At 43.4% G+C, this 16,256-nt stretch overlaps 1 protein-coding gene across 1 annotated transcript in view; it reads left to right on the top strand.

The window, feature by feature from the left end:
• Positions 1-99: 99 nt before the first annotated feature.
• The window catches only part of LOC147795251 (dynein axonemal heavy chain 1-like), a 33,912-nt gene continuing 17,755 nt past the window's right edge, over positions 100-16,256 (top strand). The window contains 20 exon segments of the mRNA XM_087132155.1: positions 100-297; positions 2,643-2,810; positions 3,557-3,724; positions 4,129-4,516; positions 5,278-5,439; positions 6,412-6,664; positions 7,161-7,318; positions 7,563-7,777; positions 8,427-8,594; positions 9,069-9,199; positions 9,752-9,902; positions 10,599-10,792; positions 11,280-11,505; positions 12,060-12,262; positions 12,597-12,738; positions 13,451-13,606; positions 14,116-14,314; positions 14,530-14,783; positions 15,366-15,578; positions 15,991-16,155. Coding sequence (XP_086988281.1) covers positions 2,643-2,810; positions 3,557-3,724; positions 4,129-4,516; positions 5,278-5,439; positions 6,412-6,664; positions 7,161-7,318; positions 7,563-7,777; positions 8,427-8,594; positions 9,069-9,199; positions 9,752-9,902; positions 10,599-10,792; positions 11,280-11,505; positions 12,060-12,262; positions 12,597-12,738; positions 13,451-13,606; positions 14,116-14,314; positions 14,530-14,783; positions 15,366-15,578; positions 15,991-16,155 — 3,714 coding nt within the window. The 5' untranslated portion in view covers positions 100-297.

Here is a 16,256-nt window from a genome sequence, read left to right as displayed (position 1 = left end):
TGCCTGTTTTTTTTAAGTACAATGTGGCGCGGGTTTTACGAGCCGAGTACCAGTGAGCTAAGGTTGTATTCACTTAGCAACGCGTATGCTGCCCGTACGTACTGTACCGGCTGTATACCGTCATGTAATTAATTGCAAGGAAAACTGACCTGAGTGATGGTCTGAAGCGGTTGCGAAAACCTTTTCCTTTAAAACATCAAGAAGTAATGTAGAAAATCCTCTAAAGCAACACCGAAAGACTGATTTACGAGTTGCTTGTTTCAACACAGTGGTGAAAAAGTCATGCAAGTTTGAAAGGTACGAATAGCACAACTCAGTAGTAGGCTAATTGCAGTAGGCATAATAGTAAGCTACTACTACCAGGCCTAATTATGTGACACGCGTTGTATTGCTAATACCACGAGTGATTTTGCACAATGGTAGAAAGGCATTGTTGGAAGGAAAAAGAGCGAACATTGGCCACTTTTCCTTTCCAAAATACCTTTCTACCATTGTACAAAATCACTCATGCGGTATCATCAGCAATAAGGCTTGACTAACGAGTAACATCGTGGATGTCAGCTAGTTAGAAACTGAAATTGTGCTAGGCCTAATTAAGCTAGAGTGAGACTCACTTTGTTAGGCCTAGGCTCCATGCTGTGCTTCTGCCGTGCCAAACTGAAATAGCCAATTCAACATTTTAAAATTTGGCACGGCATTCAGGCCTAGACCTTGTTCAGTTTGGCTCAGCAATTGAATTTCTCACAGCAAGCAAGTTAGGTCGACAGGGTGTACTGCCTTATCGGTGTTCCAAATGGCAGTGCCACGACATCATAGGCCTCTTCCTAGTCCTAGAATTTTTGTTGTTTTGAAATGCTATGGGATTCTGAATGTGCCGATTGATTCTGCCTAAAACTGCACTCTCTCAATTAAATCGTCCCCCCAAAAGCTATTCGAACCATATAATATCTCATTAACAGGCAATCACAATGGTTTTTGGACCATCGAGCCTTTGAGCTATTTTTGGTAAAATTCAGTCCTTTTACTTACAAGTTATACAACCTTACCTCTCTTCAACAAATGAGCTGCACAGGGGAGCGGGTTCGTGTAGCGGTTCTTTCCTTGCTTTGCACCAATGAGGCCCGGGTTCGAGTCCCGGCTTAGCCCAGGCGTTAAGTGCATTTGGTTTCCAGTCCATACTCGCTCTCACAGGTTTTCTCAGGGTACTCCGGTTTCCTCCTGCCTCTAAAACTGGACCTTCTTCCTAACTCCGTAATGTGATGCTGATTAATAAAGTGTATGAATAAACATATAATTATTGGCGCGAATAGCCTGAGATGCTGTAAGTGCCATTAAAACAAAAACAACACCAACAAATGAGCTGCACATTGGAGCTGTATACTATGGTGCATGTCTGTTGACACGGAAGACTGGTTCGAGTCAAATTGACACAACTTACACATTTTTATTCATTGGAATTCTTATTTATGAACCAATTTTCTCCAAATTAAAGAAATTCTTTATTAGAAAATCAGCTTGTTACTCTGGTTCTGGATGAAAAAATGGATTTCTCACATGGTTACTTTTATTTGTGAAGAGTTTTTTTGTCATGATCCAAAACTGGTTAAACTGATCCAGAACCAGGAAAAGTGTTGTCACTTTCGTAGTTCCTGTAAACAAGGCTGTAAGTCCAAATTAAGAGCTTAAATTTTGAAAATAATTGTGTAGTATCTCCAACACAAGGCGGACTACTGACCACATGTCACTGGAATTTAATTTTTTTTTGTAGCTGCAGTCTGACTAAATAATTGAAAACGACTGTACCCCTTGCTTGTACATGAGACTGTACATGAAAATGCTACCAGAACGTTAGAGTATATTGACAATACTACCGTTCAAAAAGAAATCAGCAATAAATAAATAAGTAAAAACTTTTTTTCAAGATGTATTTTTGTGTTGGGGAGATGTTAATTATATATGACAGATTTTGCCCTTACCCAACGTATATATAAGCATACAGTGCTTATTAATATACGTTGGGTAAGGGCAAAACCTGTTATATATAAGTAAAAACTTATAACTTCAAAATAGTGTTGTGAAATTACATGACATGTACTGTTTATCAATTATTAGTTAGCGATTATTGATTATCTCCAGTATTACCTCACAATGCGCCCGGCGACTATCAGCGCGTCTACGCTGTGCTTTCGCCACTACCGGAAACTCATGTACCTCATGTAAACAGCACGCACTTGCTTGCTTGGTCATGCTAGCGCCCTCTTGTGATGGAGTGTGAGAAATTGTGTTCATTACACTGTATGCTGTTTCACTACTTCTTATGTAATTATCTGTAAATGTTGTGATAGAATATTTTGTTCTTTAGTCTTCATAAAAACAAGCCCAACTAGTATAAATAACGACTCTAGATTGCAGGTCCATTTGGATGTGTGCCTGGAATTAAACCAGTTTCGACGGCGAACCCGCGACAATATAAAAAAAGTCAAATAGTCCCTCAACAATCTACAGCTGGGAAATCTACTCAAATTTCAAAGTTTTCAGGACTAATAGATAAAATATAACTTTCTTAAAAAATAAGTGTCAGGAGAGATTTAAATTTGAATTAAAAATTCAGCGAGGCTTTTTGTTGTTTCTCTGAATGATAGATGAGTTCCAGGAATTCCCTGAGTAGCCGGGATGGAGGAAGGCCGTTTTCGGCTAATCGTACGCAGCTGCCTCCTACGAGGAGGAACGGCCGGCCGTACTATCCAGAAATCAAGCAGAGAGGTTACTATTCAGACATTCTTAGTGGTGATGCAGAGTACAGGCTTGGGGTATGTGTTGCTGAGTTTATCTGTATTCCAAAATACCCTGCTTTTTGTCATTTAACCCATCTAGAATGAAATTATGTAGAGAAACCTCAGCTATAAAAAAGTCTTGAAGTTGCACCATTGAGGTTTCTTAAAAAGTATTTAAATATTTGTAGTAATACAAATTTTGTGAAAACTTTAATTACAAGTTATATGGGTTGTTTTAGAAATTTGTGGTCCAGAAGTGTTGCACTCTTTTGTCCCTGTTTGACATGGATACATCACTGAAAATGACTTCTATTTCTATTTGTTTGTAAATTAATGCACATTTTTGATAAGCACTCTTAAAAATTAAGACAACATTTCAAAGGGGCGTTTCCATTTGCCTAGCATTGGAATGCATGCCCAGAAATTTAATAGGTACATGTACCTTCAGGAGTTTGTTTGAACATGAGCATGTTATAGATGTGCACCCTCCACACTGCCAGCAGGGTACTTGCTGTGTTCTTCGGTGATGCCACTATATTCAATTCACATAACCATAGCCTTTCATTTTGTACGAGTATGCTCTTAGTCGCAAAATCAGATCAAGTCAACTGTTAAGAGGGTGTTCTTACCTTACAAAATCACGGTAGATGTGACAGAAATACCAAACAGACATTAGATCCCAAATTTATAGTAACTTTATAGTCACAGCGTAGTATTTAAAGTGAGTGTTCAGTGAAGCCCCATACATGTAGCTTAATGATTAATCACTCTCCTGTTCCCAGAATGTATTGAGTGGTGCAGAGACTCAACAGGACACATTATGGAACATAGCCAAGGAAAAGCACACACCCATGGTGACTTCCTTCAAGGGTCCCGAGGGACCAGAGCAGGCAAAGGCCGAACTGAGCAAGCAGGTCTACGGACCCACAAGCGAGATATTGACAAAATCGGTACGAAAGTGATTACATGTACCTTTAAATGTGGCTTCATTTGTTTTGTTCTGGCAACTTTTTGGTGGTATGTTAAGAAAATTTAGCAAAAGATGCTCTGTTTTACACCTTAGTGTTAAGCATCAGATGCTCCTGTACTTTGAAAAGCTTTGAAATCATTCCTTCTCCTTTTGTGCCAAATAAGATTTTTTTTCACAGATTTGTGTAATTTGCTCTCTCTTTTTTGAGAACAAATTTATTATTCTTCTCACTCTTGGCTTTTTATTGTTCTTATTGAAAGACACTTATTTCACTTTTATAAGCCGCTACTTTACAAAAGTTTGGGGTTGTTCTAATAAATGTTCTTCATGGTAAAACTTAAGAAGTCTGAATTACCTGAGCTTTGTCCTTCTTGTTTGCAACAGGATTTCCCTGAGAAGTCTTTCCTTCCCAAGGTGCAGCTGCCGTTCTTTGTGGCCCCTGGCCAGTGCCCACGCAAGATCGAGATCGAGCGGCGCAAGCGCCACTATCAGAGCCAGATGCTGGAGGACCTGCTGGCGGCCGAGGGGGTGCAGACCGAGGCCCTCATGCCCAAGCAAATCACAGAGAAGAAGCTCTCAGTTCAGCTGAACGGGGTGGACGGGGACGAGGACCCAGCACCCTTCCCGACGTTCCTGCCGCTGGACATTTTCACCGACACAGAGTTTGATTGCCGGACGCCCGGGGAGTGGTTGGAGATGGGGGTGGTGAACAGCCACCGCCTTCCGGTGCCTGGCCGGGCTCTCCTTCCTGCTTGGGATTCTCCTGAGAAATGTAAGTTTGTAGACTTTTACAGAAGAATGGACCTGAAGACTTATCCAAGATTGCTGTAAGCAGGGTGGCCTTGCCATTTACTGGAATGGTCATGTTGTATCAGAGATCCCACAAGACCATTACAAGACAATCATACCACCAAGACGTCACGTCTCAATTCAAGTCACAAGCAAGTCCAGTGGACTACATCCGACACACGCCTTGTACATTTATTCATGCATTGTACCCGGCCAGGAGAATGGTCTTGGGCATTCCTTACAAGTGGTCTTATGTCTGGTCTTGAGACGGGTCCACTACAACCCTGCCCCTGCTGAACTTTCGAAGAGGGTTAATCCATACAGTCCAGTCACATGTCTAGAACTTTACAAAATGCATTTACACCCTGTATTCCAGCCTGTAGTGACAGGCAGTACAAGGGGTGTCCCAGCATTAGCTAAACAATATAACGGCAGTGGCAAACTTGGAATTGTCTGTAAAATACTGCTTAAATAGAATCCACAAAAGTAATTGAGTGTCTGAGGTTATCCACCACAGAGATCAGTGGTATGGATTATAGATAACAAGTACGTTGCTCAAAGGGACATTTGTCGGAAACTCTGCAAAAAAAAAAAGGATAGTCAGTGTACATGGGACACTATTTATGCCTACTGAGTGAAAGGATTGTCAGAGTTTGTATCAACCTGACAAAGTGTAGAATCAATGCTCATAGTTCCTTTTCTTGTTTTAATCCAGAAACCTTGTCTTTGTACTTTTGCTGGCAGTGGATCCCAAGGACCCAAGCCTGGAGTACGAGTGGTTTGATGTGGGCATGCTGGACTATGACAGGGAGACCCAGCTCTACCTGGTGCAGAAGACAGACCTGAACAACAGGATCTTGGATGAGAAGGGGCAGGTAGTCATCAACGGGGGTAAAAATGCCGATGGTACGTATGTCGGCCCAACTGCCCATTATTTGTACCCCTTTTGAATTGTCTTGAACAAGTCTTCCTCTTTCATTTTCTTTGAAAATTTCTTCATAACAGCCAAATTTCTTCGCCATTTTGATTCCAAATGCTGAACCTGCTAAAATTTGATACTGTACTAATGCATGTGTTTTGTGCTTGAACTGTAAAGTTATGAGGGTCTGGCACAGAAACACTGAGTTTATGGTTTGAAGCATGGGTTAAAATCTAACACAAAAATGGAGCAAAGTTAAAGCATCCTGTTTTAAAGATGGCATGCATTTGTTGACCTGAGAGCAACTTGTCCCAAACTTCACAACTATTTGTCATAAATTTGCCCCTTAAATGAGAGACTCACAGTGCACCTATTAAACCTCATCCATTGAGCTCAGTTCTCCTGTACTGGTACATTATTCCCTCCCGTGAATACGCTTTAGCTTGAGATGATTTGTGAACCACTCTATCCATGTGTTGAAGTGTTTCTGTACAGTCTTCTGAAGGGCCATATGGCACATGTGATGTGCATTGCCACATGGCAAAGAATCCAACTGCTTAATACCCTGCATATCACACAGTGAAGATACTCAAGGGTTTTGAAAGGTATGGCATATTCTCCAGCGGTACTTATTTGAGTCCATCACCAGTCCCTGCAAGTCTGTCACCAGTCTGTCATAAGTCCATCACAAGTTCATCCCTAGTTTACCACTAGTCCTCCAGTCTTATGCTAAGTCACAAGCTATTCAAACACACGGTGACAACAGTATTCTTTTGTCACTGTTCACCCTGTTACTTATGACTGGTCCAGTGAAAAGAACTTGTGATAGATTTGACTACAACACTGTTCTATGGATGATTGCTTTTAAGGGGTTTCAGTGTGTGTGTACTAATTCTATGGGCAAAAGTTTGGAGAATCAGGGACAAAAAGCACGAAGTCTGATACCTCTCCTTCTCCAGGAACCCGCAGCCTGCAGGCCAACCAGTATTGGGTGCCCCGCATCCAGCTCATGTTCCTAGCTGAGGATCCCCAGGTCTTTGCCAAGGCGGTGGCCAGTGCCCACCGGGCCCGCAGGCACACCGAGGCCCTGCTGAGGTACCACCTATATGTGGACTGCATGCCCATGGAGGGGCTGGTGGAGCTGGACCCGGAGAGTCTGAAGAGGATGGTGGAGTGGGCCAAGGGAGCCCCTGCCCTGGCCAAAGATAAGAGGTCAGGAGTGATGAAATTCCTGGACATGCTTTTTGTACGACTTTGCTCATTGAAAATGTGTCTTTGAAAATCTTTCTGTTTGGGACCATTCTCTATCAAAGAAATATGATTGGCTCCACAGTGGGGGAGGAGTCATAATGGGAGGGGGGTGCAGTCCACTATATGTTACCATCAGACCTGCATCACTCACAACATACTGTGCACAAAAGTTTACGTAAGTAAGTACAACTCTTCTGTGCAGAATTTCATTGGAGATTTCTTTGGGAAACGGCCGAAGTTCTTCAGCGAAAAATTGATTGTTCAAGACTTTTCCATAATGTGATTTAAGATTTCATGCCTTTGATATACTAATTATGAGTTTTTGTTGGTCCCATAGGTTTACTAAGCAATAACATGTATGGTGGTACTGTACTTTTGTAACACAAGTGTTCAGTTTCAGGTTTTTGTGCAGGTACATTTTTGTCTAAAACAAAATCTGTATATTGACCTCGTGCAGTTTGGACGACTACATCCACACGTTAGAGAAAGAGGTGAACATCGATTTCAGCCGAGCCATGAATAGGATCACCTTTGATCGGATTGTCCAGTCCAAACCAGACATGTTTGCTTTTGTCACCGTTCCAAACCCTGTTGTTGAGACAGTGCCAGAAAGAGGTGTGTAAAAAAGACTAACTTTTCAAGCTTACATCTTACAGTAACACCAACAGTTCTTGTAAGTGATCTTTAGTCATAGACCATTAAATGTTTGTACTACCTTATCCAGAGCTGTAAGTTCACCTTCAGTATCAAATAGAAAATTTCTGAAACAAATGATTTAAAGCGTTAAAAAACTATGATTTTGTTGATGCGTGGCAGAAAATCTTACAGTCCATCAAATGTTACGCCACTTCTTCCGCAGGTTTTTATGCAGATGTGCCTGAGTATCCCTTTGATGAGCAGTACGACAACTTTGCTTTCAACTCCCTGCTGACGCGGGAGGAAGCCATCGTGGCCATGACCAAAGTCCGGACCGAGTGCAACAAGGTGGCGGCCATGTCGCTGTTCCACGTGCCCATGAGCAAGCACATGAGGCTGGAGGAATTTGAGCAGACGCAGGGCCAGGCCAGTTCACAGGTGAGTTGGAGAGGGGAGGTGGACAAGAAGGGGTGGTGGTAAATGTTGGGGGTCAGGGGAAAAGTGTGGACAAGGGGAAGGGGTGCTGTTAGCAGAATTATTATTGGTTGGCTGTGCTAGCTCAGAGATAGGGAAGGGGAAGTGGGCCAATGGGGCAGGCTAGCGTTCAACATTGTCTGCTTGAAATGCAATCCTGTACCCTATCAAGGTAGGTGCAGAGCAGATCACCTTCAAACCAGTTATATGTAACGTGCCTCTCATGCTATGTTAATGTTTATTTTGCAATTCTCAATTTGTGGGGTTTTTTTTGCAAAGTAATTGCCCAAATAGTACATTTCTGTGTACAGGCTGGTCTCCTTAAGAAAACATACTAACATTGTTCTTACTTTAAGCCTTGCTCTCTGAAAGGCAAAATGCTCTCCAAGATTTCAATGAAGGTGGACACCATTTCCAGCATGGTTGTAGTACGATGAAACAGATATGACGGTAGATCAGCCGTTGCGTAGGTCCTCTTTAATTCCATTATCTCAAACACTGAATGGGCTCATAGTGTGTGTTCAGATCCAGTCTTTTCAAATCAGTTCAACTCAGTCAAATTTCGTAAATTTTACACTTATTTAACGTGGAATGCTTTTCTACTCGCCCCCAGGTCCAACTCTTCCTGAAGGACAGTTGGATAGGCACCCTGCGGGCAGCCATCCGGACCAGCCTGCGGGACGTGGGCAAGGGCTGGTTCAACTTGCACGAGACCAACTGGGAAGTCTACCAGCGTTCCAAGCTGAAGAAATTTATGGAGATGGTTAAATTTTGCATGCAGGTGAGCAGGATGGATAGTGGCCTTGGTGGCACAGTCACTGAAACTTAATAAAACTGTTTGGGTGCAACCGAGGCACAAATTGAGCAAGATCTTCGTCCTCAAACCGTCCTTACTTGGATGTTCCCGTCTGGTACCCTGTGATTTTAAAGACAAAGAAGAATTTGTTGAAGTCAAAAGGAAAGGGAAGTGAATGAGATTTCAGACGCAGTCAGCAGTGATTACTGCTTTGAAATTATCCACTGTTTACAACTTGTTAAATACCCAAAAAAAGTTGATTTAGGTAAAATTGCACTGGATAACCATAGTTCACCCCATTGTTTCAATAGTTGAGCACTTTTTGAACTTCAGACATCTGTAGGAAAGTCCTCTTTTACCTCCCTGAAGTGAGATATTCTGAACACGAAATATGTTATTTTCCAAGTATAAGTAACTGTGTGGTTCTCCTAATGTTTCAATGTCATCTGTAATACACAGGATTCCTTGAGGTATTTGGTGCAAGACTCTCTGGTCAACTTCACCCAGATGATCCTGGACGCGGCCTGCGCTGTCCTGACTCTCCCTGCTGACTTAGAGTGGGATAAGGACCTCATCAAGGTCAAATACAGGTCAGTGTTTTGGAGTGCCAAGCGTTCCCTTTTCGACACCACAGTTCACTTCCTGAGAAGTTGAGTTCTCTCACTGTGTCCCAAACTTATGTTTCTAAAATGAAGTTTCCAAATCAAAATAAAATTAAATATCTGGCCAAGGAGAAAAACATCCTGGAGTCATCCAGTAATGGTCACAGCTTGACTCCAGTGAGAGTCTGCAGTTAGGACGAGACAAGGCAGCTGACGGAAATGATTTTTCCAAGGCAGATTCCCTCCCCTCTTTCCCTGCAGTTCAAGGCCTTTTTGGTTTACACCTGGTTGATTGTGCTCTTGGTGTGGGTTTGAGGGATCAAATAACTGTGCCCTGGACAATATTAATGATGTGGGAAGCAACTCTATCATCATGTTTGTTAAGTATGTATCGTATATCTCCACATCAACTTCTGTCATTGTGGTGGTTGGTTATTCTGGCATTTTCAATATTGCTAAGCTTGGCCTGTCCTTGACCCAGTAAATAAGTCAAAATGCACCTAAAGAGGAAAAAGGAAATGGTTATTCTTTACATCGCAGACCCAAGAAAAATTGCCTGTTTCTGGTGGACCTGATTGTGGACAAGGAGGGATGTCATTACAGCACCAACCTGAACAACTTTGAGACAGCCTTAGTGGGTCTGTTTGACAAGGGAATAGCCTCCACCCAGAATGTTCCACAACTCGAGAAGGTTGGTTGCTAGACCTCATTTGTCGATTTTGCAAGCAATTGTTATTCCCTGCACATTCACCAGGCTATACTGGCAAAGCTTCATTGTATCTCTCTGTCACAGAATCTTCTTTTCAAGCTAGTGTCTAGTGTGTTTGGTTGTTTTTATCTGGGCCTCCTAGTGCCTGCATGATTCATTTAACGCTGCTGTCAGTGGTACTCTTTGCAGTCTAACCCAACCCCTTGACGTTCAGATGTTAGAGTATTCAACTTTACAAAGTATATTTGCAGTTCCATGTTGTTTGTTTGGACCTTGCCCGAGCAAAACCTGTTTCTTCTGTCACATTCTCTGGAAATTTCTGTCTTCATATGTAATCAACTATCATAACTCATTCAGGGCGACACTGAACTTGAGTTTCCACTTCAATGTGAGGATTTCTCTGTATGGCAGTTTCAAATATTGATCACCTCATGCCAAAAAAGCAAACACAAATCCACAACTGTTTCTTGCAGACTGGGATGGCAATGTTGTGTGTTCCATTTTTGTGACACTCAAAGCTGAGGAGAAGGAAGTTTTAATAATGATATACTTTAAAAGACTAGATTACACCTAAGAACTGAGCTTACGGCAAGGTTGAAGCCAACATGTTCTACTACCCTCAACCTTGAGATTGATTAACCGGTAACCTCTCCCGCTTTCCTTCCTCCTGATGTACAGTTTGTCCTGGAGGACATCTTCTGGGCAGACACGCCCCTGCTGGAGTCGGTCGGGGAGCACGAGCCCAGAGTGGAGGAGCTGAGAGACACCATACGGGACGCCATCCGCAAGGCCTTGGTCCCCATGAAAGCCTATGCCCGGGCCTACGAGCAGTTCCTGGAGCTGATGAACCTAGACATCAATGAGTACATCAAGTAAGCACAGATTACATCTGTCTTCTCCTTGTCAATGCCAATTTCCATAGAGCTTCCAAACACAGGATCGTGCTAAGCCTAGAACAGATTTGTCAGAAAAGATTAACAGGAACAGCTAACCAGCCAAAGTATCATGTGATGTCTGCTGGTGTTTGCTGTTACCCTGCTGGTATGAACGCAGCGTAGAAATTTGGCCTTAAACAGTGTTGTTTGCATATGCCTATCCATATCACTTAGCCCTGGCCCGCTAGCTGCTAATTTGCAGTTATTATTGATTTTGTAAGTTTCAGTGTTTGTAGACTTTGCTCGGTGAAAGATGCACAAATGAAAGCTACCAAGTCAAACGCCCTTTATGATATACAACTTAGTAAATTATCAGTTCTACATAAGAACTTTCATTCAAGAGAACATGAGTAAATAAAGTAGAGTTCATTTGCCAGATTTTGTCAGTGTAGACTGGTAACCAGTTAGCATTTTTTCCATTCAGGGAATATGACTCCAAGGAGCACACCGCTGCTGAGGTCAAGAAGGAGATTGAGAGCCACTTGGTCCAGAAGGAGATCTTGGAGAACACCATTCCCAGCAATTACACCATCGGGCCCTTCTACATCAGCACGGAGAGTGTCCGGCAGGGCCTGGCCAAGAAGCGCAAGGCCCTGGCCAACGCCCTGCTGGAGCTGCTGGCCCAGAAGCTGCGCAAGCAGGCCGAGGACGTGAGTTCTTGACAGTGTTGTCATTGAGCCTATTACGAGTCCCTGCAAGTTCCGTCACGAGCCCATCACAAGTCATCTAGTCTTAAGCCAAGTCATAGGCTGTTCAAATGAATTGTGACAAATGCTCCTTTTCCATTTCTCACCCCATAGCGTATAACCGATTTTGTGTAAGGGACTTTCGTCTGGTTTGCGACGGGCTTAACTACAATGCTTGTTCTCAGTGATGTAGCATCCGCGGTGAGGGGGGGTGGGATGGATCCTACTGGGCTGCTAGTTCTGAACTGTTGCTGTTTTGTTGTGTTATGTGTTCACTGTTCACAGCTTTATTTATATAACATACCTCATCGTGCCTGCTCGGCCACATACCATTTCACTGGTAGCTCAGGTTTGTAAGAGTTGAGAATTTTGCCTAAGTTCTAGACTTAGCAATATCTCTTCAAAATGGCTTCTGTTTTCAACTTCTAAACATTCTCTCTCTCTTGGTTGCGCCTGAGCTTAAATGAAATGCATTGCTAAGAGCATTATCCTTGTTTCTTTTTAATCTGCAATCTCAGGCGTGCGAGGAGTTCAAGTTCATAGCCCGCAAGCTCTACGAGCGGCCCAACTGCATCGAGGACCTCGCTGAGCAGAAGGAATGGATGGCCACCATCCCGGACAAGTTGAAGGAGCACCAGGAGCTGATTGACAAGGCCATGACGGACTACGAGCTCATCGAGGAGTTCTACTACAACCTGTCCACGGATGACTTCAACCTCAAGTAAGTGTAAGAGAAGGGAAAAGGTGTACTTCTGTAGCCGGTATTGATGGACACCGAATGAGCAACCCCAAAACTTAGGTCACCCCAGCTCTATTGTTTCTGTTGCCTGAAGTGTCCTTTACCCATTGAGGGACACAACAGGGTCATGGGTCTCCCAGAAAGATAGAAAGGGAAATTTTGTGTGTGTGTGGCAGCAGGGTCAAAGGCAATTTGCAAGGGAATTGTGCAGTGGCACTACTCTGCCTACGGTTCACGTATTTATTCCACAGCCATGTTTTCGAACCTGTTCATGTATATATATCTTTGCTGTTGCCTCTTTTCAATCCCAACCCAGGTGGAATGCCATTGGTTGGCCTCACAAGATTGAGATCCAGATGGAGACCACGTTTGCCCAGCTGGAGGAGGACAAGGAGCGCTTTGAGAAGATCCAGCTCACAGACCAGAACAACTTCACAGACAAGCTGGACACCCTGCAGGTGGGTACTCTAGCTGGCTTACACTACTGCTGATTCACTTGCAGCTCACCTGCAACCCTGATAGTTGTTATCCCTGATATCCTACAGAACAGAACAACTGCTGGGTGTCTTATCAGAGTAATTATTGTATGAAACGAAATCAATCTTTGGCTAGAACTCTTCATGGTTTAATAGGGCTACAAATAAAGAAATCTGATGGAAAAGTTGAAAGTGCAAACAACAAGACAAACAGAAGACAACATAAAAAGTAGGAATCAGAGTCACAATCAAGTCACCACAAGTTAATCACAAGCCAATTTCAAGTCGTCACAAACCAGTCACAAACCAACGACAAGTGACCACGAGCCAATCACAAGCCAGTCATAAGGCAATCACAAGCCAATTACAAGACAATCACAAGCCACTCACAAGTTGATCACAAGTCATTACAGGCCAATCACAAGCCATTCAGCCTCTAGACATGTCATAAACTGAGCAGGTGCACAAAGGCATTCCTATGTCGTCGGCCCTTCCCTGTTGCCCCTGTATTTGCCGCTTTGATCACACTTGTGGTTGGTCTCCCGATGCACTAGATTACAACTCCGGTTAGCACACTTTGTTCTTGGAATGTTGCCATTCTTAGTTGGCGATGCATGCTGTTCCCCGTCAGCTTGATGTTGCTGCATGAGAACACCTGTCGACTGACGAGATCCTTTTTCATTTATTCTCACAGATGGTGGTTGCTGGCTTTGCAGCTCACACAGACATCAACAAAGCCCACGAGGTGGCCAATGAGGTGCGGCGCGTCAACAAGCAGATGAAGGAATGCCAGCAGCTGGCCTCCATGTACAACAACAGAGAGCGGCTGTTTGAGATGCCCATCACCAACGTGAGCCAATTTTCCTGCGTTAAAATTCCAACTTCACATTGGCTCAGTGCAGGCACTGTTGAGGGCCCTCTCTGTCCTATTCTTAAGGATGCACAGAGTGCATTTTGGGGCAGAATTGAACATTTGAACAGAAGGCCAGCCAAATATTTACACACTTCCGACGTAAGAGGGAAGGTATTTTGGGCCTTTGCAGATCTAATGTGTATTGTTAAGGCATCTGATTCAGCAGTAAGGTTCCACGATAATATGATTCTGCCGCACTACCACCATGTCAGGAAGTCTTGTTGCATTAAACATGGGAACTGAAACAGTCCATACAACTCTTGGTAATGTTAATTCCTGCTGTTGACATTCTGGAAATGGTTTGTTTCATTTGTGCCAAGAGACTTTTTTACAAGTGCTGCAGAACCTTGCCCAAGATGAAGATTATCTGAAAGTCTTTTTGCAGGTAGTGGAAAGTAATTTTTAACCCTTGAATTTGAGAAAAAGTATTCTTGGATTTGTTTCAGTATGACAAACTCAGCAAGCTGGTGCGGGACTTTGAGCCCTTCAAGAATCTCTGGATCACCACCTCGGACTGGCTGAAGTGGCACGAGAGCTGGATGAATGATCCACTTACCACCATCGACGCGGAGCAGTGCGAGAAGCAGGTCAGCGAGTCTTTCAAGACCATGCACAAGTGTGTCAAGATCTTCAAGGACATTCCAGGTGAGATGTTTGTCCACTGTTGTGGATCAGTACGTCACTGTTGCTGGGAAAAAATGGAGAATTCCTCACATGTGTCCATGAAGTTGTGGAGCTCTGAAGCCTTAAAATCTGCTGAAGATACTTCAGAGGCAGAAGGAAAAGTCTAAATGGATATACCATACTTAAGTTTTGTGCTGTGGGATTTTGATCATCTTTAATCAACCTCCTCTCTGCAGGAGTCCAGCTGGTGGCCCAAGAGATACGGCGCTGGGTGGAGGAGTTCCGCCCGTACATCCCCCTGATCCAGGGCCTGCGCAACCCGGGTATGCGCAGCCGGCACTGGGAGATCCTGTCCAAGGAGCTGGGCTTCACCGTGGTGCCCAAGGCCTCGCTGACCTTCAGCAAGTGCCTGGAGATGAAGCTGCAGGAGCACATCGAGAAGATCGCCAAGGTGGCAGAGATAGCTGGCAAGGAGTACTCCATCGAGCAGGTACAGATCTGTCAAAAAAACTTGGCTGGTTCTTAGCAGAATTTCATGCATTCGGATTTCAGTTGATCCTAATTTGAGACCTGCTTGGGATGAAATATAGATTAGTGTCATGGGCCATCCAAATGCCAAGAAAGTCAGGATGATTTCAGGAATGCTGTTCGATCTTGATTTGTATCAGTATTAAAAATGATGTTAGCACCTTGACAGCTTGCACTGGCTCATCTGTGTACGTCGTTAGAACATAAGTCGTAAAAGCAACCACAAAATCAGTTGGGCAGCTAGAGGAAGGTCTTGCACAGTCTCCCCTTCTGTACTAAACGGGAAGGGTTTATAGACCTTACGATTTGTTTGAATGAGGAGATGGTTGTCGTTCGACTGTAACCAGCCAGCATTTGAAAACCAATGTCCATATCAGCCTTGAAGCAAAAAACATGACGTCCAAGTTGTTACTGTTTTTATACTTGTACATGTTTTTGTGTAACAAACCAAGGTGCCCAAAGTGGCCCACAGGATGTCTGAAAGATGTCCAGATGCCCCCTAAAAGCATTGAGTGTAACACTGAAATTGACAACTTCTTGGTAGGCTCTGGACAAGATGGAAGGGGAGTGGAAGCCGGTGGTCTTTGAGATCATGCCCTACAAGGAGACGGGCACCTTCATCATGAAGGGCTCAGATGAGTGCACCCAGCTGCTAGATGACCACATCGTCATGACACAGAGCATGTCCTTCTCCCCCTACAAGAAGCCGTTTGAGGAGCGGATCAGTACCTGGGAAGGCAAGCTACGCATGACGCAGGTAGAGCTCATGTGATGTTAGCCGTAAAATTTAGACAGATTTGTGTCTTTGAATACTTTTTGATTACGTTTCCTACATTGTTTCTGACAGTCAGCATTACCATGCCCTTTCTAGTTTCAGAGATGCCATTATTATTCCCAATTAACGTTATGTTAATGGCTGCATACCCGCGGGTAATAGTAGTTTATTTTACTTTTGTAGTCCCTGACCCACATCTTGTTATGTATTCAGATTTTCGTCCCTGGTCCCTTCCACTGCTTCTGTTTACTTGTATATGCATTTTTGTTGTTTTTATATATTTTTGGTTCAATTTTGCTTTGTCTGTTCTTGTGATGGTCAAATAAATAATAATAATAATAATAATAGTTATTTGAGGATCTCATAAATGTTGTTCCTTCTTGAAAACCCTCAGGATGTACTCGATGAGTGGCTTGTGTGTCAGAGGTCGTGGCTGTATCTGGAACCCATCTTCAGCTCAGATGATATCAACAGGCAGCTGCCAGTTGAGGGCAAGCGGTACCAGACTATGGACAGAATGTGGCGTCGCATCATGAAGAATGCCAAGGACAACCCACAGGTTCTTAGAGCTTTCCTTTTCTACTTGATTTATGGAAATTACAACTAGAGCACTGTATGAATTGCATGTTGTCAGTGAATTCTTTAAAATAAGAATTAAAA

Source organism: Acanthaster planci, unplaced genomic scaffold (assembly GCF_054643075.1).
Source record: "Acanthaster planci isolate LZ-2023a unplaced genomic scaffold, COTS_SCS Contig104, whole genome shotgun sequence".
In the NCBI taxonomy this organism is placed as follows: Eukaryota; Metazoa; Echinodermata; class Asteroidea; order Valvatida; family Acanthasteridae; genus Acanthaster; species Acanthaster planci.
The sequence above is the reverse complement of the archived record's forward strand: the minus strand, read 5'-3'. Positions and strand labels throughout refer to the sequence as shown.